Source organism: Lepisma saccharinum, chromosome 13, assembly GCF_977018435.1.
Source record: "Lepisma saccharinum chromosome 13, izLepSacc3.1, whole genome shotgun sequence".
Classification (NCBI taxonomy): domain Eukaryota; kingdom Metazoa; phylum Arthropoda; class Insecta; order Zygentoma; family Lepismatidae; genus Lepisma; species Lepisma saccharinum.
This window is the reverse complement of record NC_139241.1, coordinates 13,259,790-13,276,650: the sequence shown is the minus strand read 5'-3', so window position 1 is coordinate 13,276,650 and position 16,861 is coordinate 13,259,790. Positions and strand designations below refer to the sequence as shown.

The window sequence follows — 16,861 nt, the reverse complement described above, 5'->3', positions numbered from 1 at the left end:
AGGTACCATCTTAAAAATGCATTTTGGAACTCGATCAGTGTTGCCACCTTCAGGTCTCTTCTATATCACATGGATCCCAGGTTCGAATCCTGCTCGGGCTTGGTTGTTTGTGAATGTCCATTCATCAATTTCATCATTTAATCACTTATCCACATCTTCGCAAATTAGCCAAGAGGCACAAAACGCGAAGTAAACTAAATCAATCAATCTTCTACATAACAGTTGATACCTCATGTAAATTCAAGCTGTGTACACTCTGCCTCAAATTTGTTGTTGCATTTTTTTACAGTTTTCATTTGGCAGTCCTTCACTATGCTGTGGGAAAATAGGTGAACTAATAACGCTAATTAAAGTAAAATATTAATTGACAAAAGCTGCGATATATATATATATATATAGTATACTTCCAATTTTATTTCTTTTTTTCAGTGTACACACTCACTTGTAAGTTAGCAGGCATGAAAAGTTACAATGGTAGAATCTGTAACCTGTTATCACTGACCACTTAAACTTCTAACTTTTAGGAACCATCTACATTTTAATAACTCAAGATGTTGCAAATTACAAAATAGGCTCTATTTTTCCAAAACAATGCTACAATACCCGAATAAGACAAATAAAGAGAGATATTAGGCCATGAATAAACAAAGGTATGTAACTATTGATTACCTGCATTACAAATCGCATCAACATGCAAATTTAGCACAATATTAGTCAAAAACGGTAAAAAGGGTGACAGTAAAAGATGGGTGGTAAAAATGTTGGATTAGACACTTACTGAAACCTGAAAAAATGATGGCTATGAAAATTCCTGCTTGCATCATACGTTACAATGCTTTTTTTTTGTATAGAACCACAAAACATTAAATATTGAGCTTAGTCAAGAACTTCATTCGATTTACCAGACCCAAGTTAATATTATTGGACAGTATGGGCTGGCATGCACAATGAGAGCTTGTACAACATATAAACTTGACAAAGCCTATAGGAACACAACACAGAGTAGCTGAAGTTAATATCGTCTTTGAAAAATATGATTTACACTGGCAAATGAAGTCAGAACGTCCAACGTCTTCGGTTGCAAGAAAATGCATCATTCGTAGCGCTGGAAGACTACAGACATGTCGATGCTACTGTTCGGTAAGCAATGTATACAATTTCTTTTATAGAAATGAAAAGTACAAAAGATTACACAAAAAATCTTAACTGATTCTACAATTACGTTGTTCAAACAACAAATTCAACAAATTACAGGAATCCCTAGGTAATAATTACTGTCATAAATGCATGTGGAATACAAGAATTGGCATAATTATTAGACAACCTTGAAGGTGATGTAATTAATCACAAAAACCGAAACACATGAATGCCTCAAGAGTTTGAAATAAGTTCGTTTAGAATCATACATATGCACATACACATATATACATATATGCACAAGAAAGTCAGTCAAATAATACAGTATTTATATTATCTGGAAAGCAGTTCCCATATTTCCTCTAGACAAAACTATGTATGGTATTAATTTATTTTAAATAAGATTCCTTTTTTTATATATATAGGATACATATTTACATGCATCAATAGCTTCCCTGTACATATTTGTGCTCTTTTTTTCATATATTGTTTATTCTGGTATTAGTTGTAATGTTACTAAAGAGAGAGAATGATAGGTATTCCTCTTGTTTGTCTTAAAAATACAACTATTACAAACTTAAACCATATCAAACAGGCATGTACAGTAATACTATTCTTAATTAAAGGGTAAACAACAAAAACTGATTTTTTTGTTTGTTTGTTTAGCAATAATATTTTCAAGCACAAGACACATGACAAGTCTCACCATACAAAATCACAGTTTTCAAATACATAATGAAAACTTGACTGAATTGATTTCATCATTGCAATTCCAAACGTATCAGAATTGGGAGAGTGGCGGAAAGATCGCCAAATTAGTTGTTTCAGTTCTAAACTTCAATATGTATTTAAGTTTCAATCAAGCCAAATAACTATTATGCGTAAGTTCTCTTTTAGAATGTTTTTATCCTTTAATCCTTAGATTCAAGGATATATTTTTTTCCTGCACATTTTTCTTTCAAGGCATTTCTTCTGAGCAAAGTAAAGAAAATATTTTGATTGTGCGAAAAAAGACAAAACTTTAAAATAATTCCAGACTGCATCGTAATGACGATTTCATCATAGCCCAATTTTATGCCTGTTCTTGCGCACATTTCGCTAAATTAAATACAATTTCTATATACACACAAAAAAATACTTATAGAAACATATAGCAAACACCATGACAAATACATTGAAATTTTACAAAATAACTTTTTTTCTTGCACTTAAATGAAGCAGTTTTCCTCAAGTACCCAATCTAACAGTTACGTACACGATTATTTCAAAATACTGTTCTGTCTCTTAAACATGGAGATGGCTCACTTGCTATTTGGATCAAAATTGGTTCATTGTACACATCACACAGTCTAACCGACTGACCAGTTGAGATTTCTGGTTCTTCGATTACTGGAAGAGGGATTGGTGCGGCTACATGAGTGGATCTCCCAAGCTCTGAGTTTGCTTCATCTAAACACAAAGGGCGATCCCTCATGAGTTTAACACCCACCATCCGACTCCTCTCGTGTTTCGTCCAACCACTTGCATCGTTGGGGATCGTCACGAGAGCCACGTGAGATGGTGCATTAAGGCCTGAATTCAGTTCTGGAGTTTCCTTACGTCCTTCCGCTGCAGCACCCAAAATGGTTCTGCCGTCACCGTCTGGTTTGGAGTTCAACGTACCGCTACGCGATGGAGACGATACATTCACGGGGCGAGTCGCCTCGTTTGCGAATTCCACCTTGTCTTCGCTGTTCTTTCTCTCCAAGGGATGACTGAAAGAGTGAAAGTCGGCACCGTTTGGAACACCAAAGTCACTTTTTGCACCATCTCTGTCCAGGTTCCTTTTGGCGAAACCGGGAGAGCCAAACGACTTACCTTTACTGATCTGGGGAGCACAAGCAGACTGTTCTACTTGAACAGAAAAATCACCAGCATTGCTACTCTCCGTACGTTTTTCACCAATGTCTTCCCTCGTGTTGTAATCGTCCTTCGCATTAGGCAAATGAGCAACACAGTTCATGTTGATTTTGATATCTCCCAACCCTACGGCACCAGAAGAGTTCTTCCTTCCACTACACGCCTCCTCTTCCAATTCTTCTCTCACTTCATCTATGAATGGTGTACTTTGTCTTGAGTCGTGCCCTCTCTCGGGACACTCACTCCATCCCCACACTCCGTACCTTTCACTCTGGGCACCTGTTTGGGAATCGTGAGTATGACCCTGGATGAAACTTATGTGGTTATCAAAGTGAACCCTTTCAGAGTTTCCATCCTCACCTCCGCTCGACCAGACTCCACCTTCAGCAGTCTGAAACGGACAGAACACTAATAAAAACATTGTTCTTAAAGAAAAAAGTACATAAAATAATCCACACTATTGCTGAAAACCAACAAAATTAATAACCTGCGCAGAACTGTGCATCGTACTCACACGTGTAAGGAAGAGCCATAGTGGAGCAGGCTTCCTTGCGATCCGAGCTAAATGGATGGAGGGGAAACGAAGGCTCTTTTGTTTGTGGTCACACTATAATAGCCTACTAACACAAGTCTACATATTTCAAGTTATCTTCATACGTTGAGTGCCATGTGTCCACTGGTGAGCTAATTTTCTAAATGACGAGTAACAACCTATAAGGGCTCAGCACACGTGACCTCATGTCCTGTGCATCGTACTCATGTGTGGAAGGGGGGGGTGGGGTGGGGTGGGTAGAGCAGGATTCACCATGGCAAAGCTGTAGGGATGGAGGGAAAGATGCATGAGGGTTCTTTTGTTTCTTCTCCCACTATAGTACAGACAGGATACATTCATGATATACCATTAGCACACATGACCATACTCACCTTCAATCAAACTCAGGATTTAATTTTAAAAATAATAAACCTTAGGTATACATATCCTAAATTTGGATGGAACACAACCGATTTTCACTGATACCGATAGTAAAAATGGTAACAATTAAAAGATGTTCCCAATACTGACTAACATTAGGGGGAGAGTTCCACTCCACTGACATGCACCAAGTTACCAGTGTCTTGCTTCAAAATATTCAAGAATACATCACAATATTAATACCTGTTAGGCAATCACAAAAGACTGTCTTTTTCTATTGCAGAATATTGATGCAATATAAAAGGAAACTTTGCATTTTGCATAACTTCCACGATAATTTAGACTCTGCGAAAGTGTTGAGAGACATTTTTTCGGGTCCCAAAACCAAAACCTGAGAAAAGTATTGGCTGGTGTCAGTAAATAAAATCAACAGATTCTGGTATTGGCTGATACAAATACATTGGCATTAGATCAGCCCTATTGCCCCTGGCGATGGCTGGAGGAGGGAGAAATATGCACACACCCCTGAAAAGGTACAAAGGATCTACACAGTCAAAACCAGGATTGGGAAAGGAGTCTTCATCTCCATTAAATTCACATATATATTTTCAAGTTTCTCCCAGAGTTGGCCTTATATTTTTTATCGTCGTGAAAACAGAAAAGGGCCACGTAAAGATGTACACGGAACGTGGCGACACTGCACACAGGGATGTCCGATGAACCACGGAAACTGCCAGCGGGTGCTGCAAGTGAATGCTTGCAGTATGTTGCCATGTTCCAAGTACAACTTTACTGTGCTGAATAAAAATCTGTATAAAATTGGTTTTGCAATGTGAATTGATAAAGAAAAGCATTTTGAAAACAGATGGAAAGAGCTTCAAAACAAGACCAATATTGAAGATTAGGCACACACAGGAGATGTACTATGTAGAAATTTTCAGCGAAAACCAATATTGTATTTGTAGGACTACCCAATACTAAGAAAAAGTTATTTCGCAAAATTAATTAAGAACGATTTTTTTTTTTTTTTGAGAAAGTTTGAAAACCTGAAAATTAATAATTATGTTTAAAACCTTTCTGCCTGCACCATACTATAATTTCGTAATGATCGGACAACCTGTTTTGATTTACAGAATTTCAAAGGTAACGATTGTTTGCAAAACTAAAAAAAATGCCCTTTTTTGTTTTCACGACGATAAAAAATATAAGGTCTACTCGGGGGGAAAAAAATTGGCTAGCATAGATTAACACAGAATTTAGTAAGCTTAATTCTGATGTAACTCATTTTAATGTAGGTCTACTGGTTAATTTTTAATTGGAGTCAAAACTAGTATCTAGGGTTACGGGGACTTCTTGGATAATAATTGTGGAAAATAAAATTGAAGAATTCTGATAAAGAAAATCAGCAAACAAATGTCAAAAAGTCCATACCTTAGTGCTGGAACACAACATCACTGAAACAATAAGATAAACATTTTTGTTGTTGTTATTAATTGTTTACAATATTGCTACACAAAAGAGAATTACAACTGAACTTGTTATTTGTATCAACTGTTGCATCATGGACAACTCTCAATGACCTAATTTTTAAAAAAAAGTGAAAGCTGTAAAGAATAGCAATGTAAATTAATGCTTAAAAATGAATATATACAGGGGATGGACAAAAAGAAAAGCCGGAATGCTGTAGTTCATAAGGTGCCTTTAGCTTCCAAAACGGCCTGTAGTCTCCGAGGAATGGACAAATACAAGTCCTGGATGGTGGATAATGGGATCTTGCACCATTCTTCACGCAAAACATGGTCACAATCCTCCTCAGTGTCCTTCCGTCTCTGTCACTCAGTGTACATTTTCATCCACGCAGGTGTTTATCCGATGATGTCCTTGCAGACACATTATTACGTCATCATGATCTTGGATAGTCTCTCTCTCGATGCGCCAAATAACATGGCTACTTTGGTAACAGAGCCCCCTGCAAGGAGGGCACCAACAATTTGCCCTCTTTGAAATACTGTCAGCTCGGACATGATTCAGTATCAACTGCCTTGCACGCTATCTACAGCGCAACTGTCGACTCCTACCAGTCCGACAGGGTCTTCCATATTTTTGTCCTTCCCCTGTACATGAAACATGCTTACGTATTCATGTACCTGTTTATTTGATTAACTTCGGTGACCTGTCTTAATTTACGTTGGAACTCCTAGTAGTCTGCTTTACAAGCTTCTCATCCGAGCTGTTATGCCAATGGCCACTAGGCGAGCTGCTGTTGCTTGGTTTTACTTGCTCAAGTAGCAGAAGCTGAATGTACTAAATATTGTTAATGGACAATCCCCTCCAATTTCACATCAGCTTCTTGAGCAAGTAAAACCAAGCAGCTGCAGACAACACAGCAGATAATTCAACAGCAGCAGCACACCTAGTGGCCATCATCGTAACAGCTCGGACTGGAAATTCGTTAAGTGAACTACTGCAATTTCCAATGCTGATGGTGACAGTCGTCACAGAAATTAATTAAATTAAATAAACAGGTAGATTGATACGTAAGCACGTTTCATATGTAGATTAATCTTACTGTGGCTAAAGTCTTGCAACACAAAAGCTTTAGAATTATTTTACAAAGAAGTAGCAAAACTTCAAGTTTAATCATTGTTACAATTGTTATATCTTTATAAGTGGGGACAAGTGTTAGTGATTAATAAAAATATCAAGATTTCAGTATATTATGCGTAAAGCATGTAACCAAATATCTCTAGATCCTTTGTTCCCTGCCTGATCAGAGCCGGATTAAAACTAAATTGGGCCTCATGCTGCAGCGCAAATTGGGCCTGATGCACTTACAAACTATGATTAACAAATATATTTTTTGCTCTTCTATTTTAATATATATTTTGCACTTCTATTTTAATGTTTTTCTTGTTTTTTATTATTGTTTTTGTGATTATGATAATGTACCATGAAATGATTATGAGATGTGCGCTAGTGTTGCTTACTTATATTGCTGTTTTTTGAGCCTTAGCAAGCACAAATTCTTCGATCGTGTCAGTGAAGTCCAGACTGCGCAGAAGCTCATGCTCAATGCTCATAAGCGCCAGCAAGCTTAGCCTTTCCTGCCCCATTGAAGACCACAGCTCTCCTTTGACTATTCCCAACTTTGAGAAGATTCGTTCAGCGGAGGCATTGGACACCATCATGAACAGATAGATGCGCAACATAATCTCGACATTTGGAAATGTCTGAGAAATATTCAACGATGACAGAAACCTGTACTACATGGTAAGCTCTGCTGATTCGTTCACAGTCACCGGTTTCTGAGTGGGCATAAATGCAGCAAACTGTACCAGCTCAGCCGCCAGTGTGTCTTCTAAGTCATGAGGAAACGAGATTCTTTGCTTTGTCCTCATCTGCTCAATGCTCAATGATGTTAGCTCAGAGAGAAATCCGAATGTTTTACAAATATCGTCATATGCGTTCATCTGCTTTTCCAGTTCAGCTAACAGACTGTCAATCATGACCAGATACATCTGAGTTTGGAACGTTTCCCTTTTGCTGAAGCAAACTTGGTCGCTTGAACAGCACTGCCCCTGAACAATTTGCATGCAAAGCAGAACATCTTCCCTGTCCAAGGCGAGTAGCACAACCATTGTCTATAGGATTTTTCGCCATTGAGCGGATGCGTACGAACGAAGGAAGTCTTTGTTCATCGACGTTGGAACGACGCGCCTGGGTATCATCTGGCACTTTCTTCAAACTTCGATTCAGTGTGTTGGCAGTCTTTTGGACCTTTCTTGGCCCAATATTCTCGAGTGTCATCGTTCATTTCATCCCACTGTCCCAAATCATTGGTGAAATCCTCCAGCATCTGTGCTAGTGCTTCAGCGATAGCGTCTCCTTTCACCTTTTCTCTCTCCCCTGAACTTTCCCGCTCTTTATTCTCTCTTGTCTCGACCGGTCCATCTTGCTTGGCCTGGTCTTCAGATGCACTCAAACTCGCAATCGTATCGGACGCAGACGATTGAGACGAAGATGTTCGTACTCTGAAGTATGAACTCAATTTTGGAATTTTCATCAAAAGCTTTTCTTGTTCTGCTGCTTGTTTCCTTTTCTTTTTCGCTTGATCCCACCCACTGAGTTGAGACGCCATAGTGAGCATGCGCGTAACAGTACGAGCAATATCACAATGTGAGGTCACGTCAAAACCTAACAATGAAATGCAGTACATTTTTCTGTGCAACTAACTTTCAAGGTGAAAAATTTACTACGTCGCACTTACCGAACAATAATAAAATGGCAACAATCGTCAAGATATTGCAAGAAACGCAGCTAAATTACTAAGTAAACTGTTTAACGTACAATTGATAGCATTAACTTGGAATCTTCGGTGAACAATAAACACAAGGACGTTATAGTTACGTCACAGCGCAAAGAATAATAGTAACTTTATAATAAGTAACGCTGTGTCTAGGCGTCCAAAATTGGGGCTCCAAATTTCATTCTAAAATGTATTTTCAGGTTAATATAGCAAAAGAAAACTGTTCAGCTTTCGGAAAATTCTTGTCTGTTTTCATCTGGGCCTAATGCTGCAGCATCAATAGCACCCACCTTAATCCGGACCTGTGCCTGATAGTACACATGGATCCAAAGGGTGTTAGAGCAGAAGATTATAATTCCGGATGATGTATTGGAACTTCAATGGCAGAGAAAAGGAGGAATGTTATTCTATTTCATGAGAAAATTGAAAATTTCTGAAGCTGAGCGGAAAGCAATTCATATCTTTTTATTGAATTCTGCTGGATTCAAACCTTGGGACATTTCTCAGCTACTTTACCATGCCAATTTAAAGATTAAAACTTTTTTCCTTAATATTTTGTTTCATCTAGTTCTTGTTATATTACAAAGTTTGTTCATTTTTGCAAAGGTCAAATTTTTATTGCACATTTTCCAAAATTTTGCAAAAACTTGAGAAAGTGCATAAATTTCATGTTTCACAATTTGTTCAGCATTTCTTTTGAGAAAATGTAATGAAAATGTACTTCTTGCTTCTTATAAACTCCTAAAACTGACTTTTATAATGGAAACATGAAATATGACTGTCCAGTAGCAATGAAATTGCATGACATGTGGGATGGGAGTGAAGGCAAACCCAAGCATGGTGCTGATCACATTACCTGCACTATAGTTGAGATGAAGTATGTTTGGGTCCTTATTTCTAACCCCCCTTCCTCTTGTGCCTCCATGGAACAAGAATATTGTTATGCACAGGGAAATCGCCTTCACATGGCAGTTTATAAGTTTTTCACATGAAATTATTCAGAGTAATAAATAACGCACACTTCTGATCAATAGAAATTCAAATTCCCCCGTCAAGTAGAAGAATGATTCATTGATACCTTTAGCGATATGGAACTTTTAGGCTGTAAACCTTCTCCGAATGGAGGGTTCTTCAGAGATATACTTTTAAAATCTGTAGTGATGTAGAAAAAATGCTGAAGGGAAACTACTTATTTCTCTTGTAGCTTACAAGCCAAAAAACACAATATTTTATTTGATGTAATGTTTCAGGAGAACACACACTCCCTTCATTAGAGATTTATTCTTATTTTCATTAATGTAACAACTTGACTGTGAAACAAGCTATTTGGTTTTACTTTTGTATATTTATTACTATTAAATAAAGATTTTTATTAAATTTCAACATCATCTTCATTTAGAATAATAATAATAACAAGCTGATTGTTTCACAGTTATGTTTCAACAGTGTAACATTATTGACAAGATTCATTGTATAACTACTACTTTTTATGTTTGTTGTATTTATTCCATTGTTATAACTGCAAAATTATTGAAAAATAGATTAAATGTCTCATGAAGGAAGCTTATGTTCTATCGAAACGTTACATCAAAAATTGTGTTTGTATGCTTGTAAAGAGCTGAAAACTACAAGGAAAATAATTCTACAATGCAAACAATACTTACATATAAGAGAAAAAGGGAAACTACTTGGTTTTGTTTTTATGAGGAAATATTATTGTGAAATATTTTCATGATTCCCTCACACCAAGCGTAGTTATACCCTGAACCAGCTAACTGTAGACCAGGTGAACGAGAACCAGTCTCTGCGCAAGTAGTGATGTGAGATGGCTCTGCCAATGAACAGTGAGAGAAACGGGATTGTGTAACTGGCAACTGGAGTTACCCGATTTCCCTGCTTTGATCTGGAAGCGTTGCAAACCTATGAAACCGACAATACCGCACATGGCAAAGGGACCATATTTTTGTCTCCAGGTCCGTACGCTTGGTTTAAGGATTTCTTAGGGAAATATTAGGGATACAACAGCAAGTGCAAATTTTGATAATGCGTTTATTTAGCGTATGGACTAAGGTCTGGACTGTACGTCCGGACATGCCATGAAATTTCCGTACATGTATAGTCAGGACCATACGGTTGGAAAATGCTGCACTTTCAGCACTCAATTTCCCTCCTTCTCCTCAGCTGCTTTGCACAGCCTTGCTGCGCAGTCAGCTGGGACAGGGTACAGATTAAGAAAATATTGACATTTTATCAGAATCTTTCCACTCGGCGAGTCTTTTGTACATATCCTCATATCTGATAAGCCTGCACTATAAGATTGGAATAATCTTCATAAAGCAACAGCTTTCTACGTATCCCGAATACTCATGTTGCATTCAAATTCAAGTATGCCATATATATATATAAAATAAAAGGAAACACTCACCGGACAGTAGGAAAATTCAAAATTTTCGCTAATTTATAGCATCATCGGTGTGAGAAGAAACAGAAGACGGAACCGGAAGTTGGACCCCATATATATATAAAATGGATAAAAGCAAGGAGGGCCAAAAGGGCTAAGTAAAAATCAAAGAAGGTAAAAGGAAACACTCACCGGACAGTAGAAAAATTCAAAATTTTCGCTAATTTCATAGCATCTTCCGGTTCAGTCTATTTCTTCTCACACCGATGATGCTATGAAATTAGCGAAAATTTTGAATTTTTCTACTGTCCGGTGAGTGTTTCCTTTTACCTTCTTTGATTTTTATATATATATATAATTATATATTATATACACACATACAACCTCACAAAAAGTTTGGAATATTATTGCTTGGCAATAGGTGACAAGCACGGTGGCATATGTCGGTGAAAAGACGAGAACGTTGACCAGACAGATACCATGTGTTATTGAATTCCAAGGCCGTGCATATCACTTATTATCTAATATAAGAATATACCAAACTTTTTGTGAGGAGTGTGTGTATATATATATATATCAAACACAGGAAAAGGATGCCACTCATCCAACCTGATTTACACCCTCATCTGCCAAATCTGTGGCAACTTCTACCTGGGCGAAACTTCCATCCCCTTTAACCTAAGGATCAATAATCACCATTCCTCCACCCAAAACTCCGATTTCACAGTTGCCATCCATACCAACAGCCAACACACTACCTTTAACAACTGTTTCCATGTGGCCATCATTCATCTTTAAACCCCCCCCCCCCCACGTGACACATCCCTCCGCAGGCGATGGGAAAGGGCCTATATATCAGGCATGCACGCCACCATACCCCCCGGACTCAACCTAGCTAACCAATAACCCTTTCCCCTACTCCCAAAACCACCCCCCACCATGCAGTCAACACTGGTAAAAGTAACTTTGTTTTCTATCTACTGTTTCTGGCAACACTGACTGTAGTGATGCTGCCGTCAGTATTCTGTGGCTCTACTCTTCGTAACCACGATCGCTCTCTTCTCCGTTGAAAATGCGACCTGGGTCGCGAAATATCAAACTTTTTCTCTTTGTGTGGTAAGTGTTTACTGCCTCCTTCATTTGCATATATATGAAATATCAATAGCTGTTCTGTAGAAGTGACAGCAAGCCAGCATTCAACCTTTAGTGGGCAAGCGGTTGCTACATTTATCACCTTCACGTGGCAGCAATTAACAAATAACTTCCTCAAAACTACACATGATCTTTCAGTTCTCAGATTTTTGTTTATATATACATATATGAAAATATGACATACATGAATCGCAAAACAATATATCCATTCTTACTACTATTAACAGAGGGTTTAAAAAGGTTGATATTATGGGATACTTTTTACAAATGTGCTCTTTACTCTTCAACCACTGCTTTTTGCTGATATATTTTACTTTTGTGAAAGAACATGTTCACTATATGCAATAATTAGTGTTCCAGCAAAAAACGTTCATTTTCAAAATTTTCTGAAAATTAAGTCTTTCAAAAATGTTGCATATTTTCCATTTTTGTCTTTCAGAAATTGGGGAAAGGCTATTACATACACTCAAAAAGAGTGATCTTTTTTCATGCATCCCTGCATTCATGCATCCATTCGGCATACATAGGACAGACACTAGAAGCCATTTTCCAGAATATTTGTACTGTAAGCTGGCAACACTGCTTTCCTTATATATTGTTGTTAAATTTGCCCTAAGAAGTATCAACCTATCTTCAACAAAACTTCGCATGGTTGTGGGAACGTACAACTGCTACACAGTACATTTTTTCATTCACTTTGGTCTGTTATGGTGGCCACAGGGGCATGCCGAATATAAATTATTTTGAAAAAATCAATTTTCTTCTTCCGTTTCCTTTAACAATTATTATTGGGAGGCACAATGTATAAATTTGACCTTTGCAAAAAAAGCCCTGTCATCCTTGGGGAATAAAAAAAAACAGATTTCATCTCTGTATGACAATAGTTCTCTTATTTAATGTTTTTGTACTTCATGCCAAGTTTGAAAAGTGCATGCTTGAAACGTTCCTATTCAGAGGAGGTTCACAGGCGAAACTATTTAGTTAAAAGAATTTGAATTTCTTGATTTTAAGATGTCAAGAAAGATATTTTTGTGCAACTCTTTCACTATTTCTTTTGTGAACTTTTTCTATGTTCTGCAGTATCATATTATGTTATATAATGAGTACGAAGCAGATGGAAACAAAGTGGAACCAAATTAAAATGTTATAACAAATTAAAGGATCTGTGTAAGAATAAAATTCAAACACAAAGAAACAAACAGGACATACCAGGTCACTGAGCAGGCAAGTGATGAAGTAACTATTGCAGTAGTTTGCTGCAAAGAAAATTGCAGAACAAAGATAATACAGAAGAGAAAAAAAATAGACTAGTTTTAATCAGGTTACATTTAATTAAAACAAATTAACAGAAGCCTGACAAGTAATGTAAACCCTACATAAAAAAGTGACAATACTGATTGCTAATAAAAACAAACAAGATTTGTTAAGTGCACTTCCACTATAGAGTATGAAAACTCAATTCATAAAATATACTGTAAAGAAGCAGTGTTGCCAAACAGAGCACAATTACCTTTCTCATTGCTAAATAACCCTTTCATCATACAAATTTTCCCTTAATCTTCAAAAATTGAAATTGGGCAGAAATCATCATGTGTTCAGCACTAAATAACTATTATTATGCACAGAAAATGACAACTTTCATTATGACAGTTAACATTAAATTTATACTAGCTAGTAGATACTCATTGTTCCAAGTCGTAATTTAAAATTTTAGTTATTGCTTTTTGTTTCTGGAAGAATTAATTGTGGCATGAAAGAAATTATAATTCTCTTTCACAATACAATGAGCCTGAATCTAATATGCAAACAGCATATCTTCAAATTTCCTTGCAATTTTGATATTTTGATATTTTTCTCTTTCATCTAAAAGTTTACCTGAATTTCCCTGTGCTGAGGGAAATTTCTCCTTCACGTGGCAACACAGTAAAGAAGTACTCACTTATCTGCAAACTTTTTCTTCTCCTTCCTATTAATTTTGGTGGCTATTGCCACGGTGCTCAGTCGGTAACGCGTCTGACTACCATGCTAAAGGTCCCGGGTTCGATCCCCGGCCGGTTCAAATCCGGGAACTTTTCTAATGTTGGAAGCAGTCCCGGCGCCCACCCAGCATCGAATACCATGGGTACCTGGTGGAAACCCTGGGGGGTAAAGGCTGTCAGGGGTGTGATGCTGATCACATCACCCCCGGATCAAGAAAGTATGGGGCGTTACCCTCCACACCCCCTATACGCCTTCATGGCATGGTGCTATGCACAGGGGAGCACTTTTACCTTTTTTTTTGGCCACCATCTTCCTGGCAACTACTTGTTGTAGGATAACTCTGATCAACAACAGATCCATCTCATCAGAACATGACACCTCTGTCAGTTTTTGATTCCTCACTGGTGTATGTATCATATTGAAGAAACATTTATATTCATTTATGTGTGGTGTAATAGGTGATATAAACTGATAAGTGTTGATGTAAATAAGTTTCATTAGCATTGTTATGAGGCTGTAACATAAGTACACTTTAGAAGAAAGTACTTTGTGCATGATTCTAATTTGGAAACAAACTTGTGCTGAAGTGCAAGGAAGGTATTTTTAAATGAACTTTCTCAAAAGATGTGAAAACTGTGTGTCAATATAAGGAAAACATTTCCAACATGTCCTGTAACCAAAGTACATGATAAATCTATGTACTTGAGTTGAGGCTGTGTACACATCTGATTTCACTGGCAAGTGATGTGCTTCCAGCCACTTCATGGGCACACATTCAAGCGGAACAATAATCAAATGAAGGCAATGTACATTTCTATCATGCACATTGTTCTTCTGTGTCGCAGACATCCAAAGTTGCAATGCTGTCACCTTGAAATGAAGAGGTTTCAGGTTCAACCCCTGGTGGAGGTACATGGCAGTGGATTGGATCCTACTTTAAACTGTAGGCCTAGTCCCATATCCAAGCATTAAGTGGACTTCAAAAACAAAAACCTTTACTAAGGTATAATTTATCAGAGATAAGGTCACATATATAGTCAAAAGAGTTGGTTTTCTTGTGTTTGTAATTGTATTTAAAAAGGGCAGTCAAATGAATAATGGGTCAGCCAGCAAAAAGTTTAATTTGAAAATGTTACTTCAAAAATAATATCCTTAACTGTTAACATGTTTATCCCACTGGGAGATAGAGACTGTCGTTTCCATTCTTGTAGATGCTTTTCAGCTTCTGATGGATCTACAAGGGTCGTTCAAGGTTGACCAAGACTTATTTCTAGACAGGAAATATACATACAAAGAAGCACCAAACTATGTCAGTTTTTCAAAGTATTCCCCCTGAAAATCCAGACACCATTGCCATCGTTGAGGAAGTTCCGTGATGCCTTTGGCGTAGAAATGAGTAGGTTGGTGTCGTAACAACTGCAGGATAACGTTCTTGAGTTTCTCATCTGTCTGAAATTGCATGCCACCCAAATGCTCTTTAAGAGGCCCAAACAAGTGGAAATCACTGGGGGTTAAATCTGGACTGTAAGAACTGTGTGATAAAACCTCCCAGTGCAAGTTGGCTAGTGTTGTTTGAGTCCAATGGGCCGTGTGTGGCCTGGCATTGTCATGGAGAAGAATGACATGTCTCTACAACATTCCAGGTCTTTTCTTCTGAACGGCTCCACGTACAACACTGATATTGACTGTATGTGCTATGTCATGCCCTGTTACTCACCGGTCTTCAAGGATAACTTGCTCAACACGAGCGATATTCACCCGAGTGACTGCAGTTGGGCAAATGTGTCCTGCGGATCATTTGCTACCAACTCCCGCCCTTCACTGAACTATTGACACCATTCGCACACTCTTGCCTGTGTCGGTGTTAGTTCACCATACTGTGCTTGCAGTCCACGCCAAATTTCAGCAGGTTTCACCTTCTCCTTCATGAGAAATTTCATTATGCATCGCTGTTCCACAGCAAGAGATACATACTTGCCGCCATCTTTCTTTACATGCGCCAAATGCGTTGCAAAGGATCATGGTCTGCCCTGCCAAAGTAATGCAGCTATACATTGATTCATTAATATTTTACGCACAAAAGTCTTGGTCAACCTTGAACGACTCTTGTACAACCTTACCAAGTTGCATATGTCCTTGTCTGAGTGAAACAGATGTCCACAAATATCTCTCTTCAGGTTACCAAAAAAGTGAAAGGACGATGGAATGTTTTCCAGCCAAATTCCTGAAGTGTATCCCTCAACAGATTGAAAGTGTGGAGGTGGGCGTTATCATCGAGAAGGATGATGCCATTCAATAGCATTCCAAGGTGTTTCAATTTAATGTCACTCCAGCATGTGAATGTGACATGCAGTGTTCATCATACACAACAAATGTGTGACAATGAATTTCTCCTCTTTCAGCCCTCAGCAGTCAAAAAACGAACCACACCTCTCTGCTCTCCTTGACTCACCTCCATTCTGATGTTGGAAGAATACACATATCGCTAAGTTCACTTCCTGCACAATAAACAAACAAGAAGTGTGCACGTGCAAGTTGACACTGTGCTTCCCTCCTTCCCCACAGATGGCAGTATCATTCGTAAACAGCAATGTTACCAACTTTTGCATGCCTTGAATTCTATGTGTGATAAGTAGTGTTCACTTGACTGGGTCTTGCATGATGTTTGTCAATATCAGTATACATACAAATTTCATACTAGGCTATACAGTTAATGTTATGCTCACGTTGTTTTTGGGAACAACCACTGCACTAGAATGAAGTAAATCATTTTATTAACCATGTTGTACAATTAGAATGACAAAACAATATTAGGAGTAAGAGGATGCCTAACCTCTTTGTCTGCAGTCATTCGTTTCCTTCCTCCACGCTTTAGTCCAGAAGGAAGTTCGTCCGCACTGCTGTCCTGGAGAGAGTTGAAGGAGTCTGGAGCAGGCACTTCATCACTTCGTTGACTAGTTGCATCAATGTGAACTTCTACTGGCGTATAGGCTTCTGTGCTCACTCCACGGTATCCAAGGAGAGATGTGTTGGGGGTTACCTGCGAGAGGAGACATGCATATACAAATCTATT

General features: G+C 38.0%; 1 protein-coding gene across 12 annotated transcripts in view; it reads right to left on the bottom strand.

Annotated features, from left to right (window-relative positions):
- Positions 1-404: 404 nt before the first annotated feature.
- Positions 405-16,861, bottom strand: part of LOC145997180 (E3 ubiquitin-protein ligase RNF19A-like) — a 222,265-nt gene continuing 205,808 nt past the window's right edge. For 11 of the 12 annotated variants that reach the window (XM_083133876.1, XM_083133875.1, XM_083133886.1 and 8 more), the window contains 2 exons: positions 16,622-16,828; positions 405-3,427 (listed from right to left, as the gene is read on the bottom strand). In XM_083133876.1, coding sequence (XP_082990002.1) covers positions 2,402-3,427; positions 16,622-16,828 — 1,233 coding nt within the window. In that variant the 3' untranslated portion in view covers positions 405-2,401. Of the gene's footprint in view, positions 3,428-5,386; positions 5,404-16,621; positions 16,829-16,861 lie in introns of those variants that run through there. The other variant, XM_083133887.1, reaches the window with a different exon arrangement.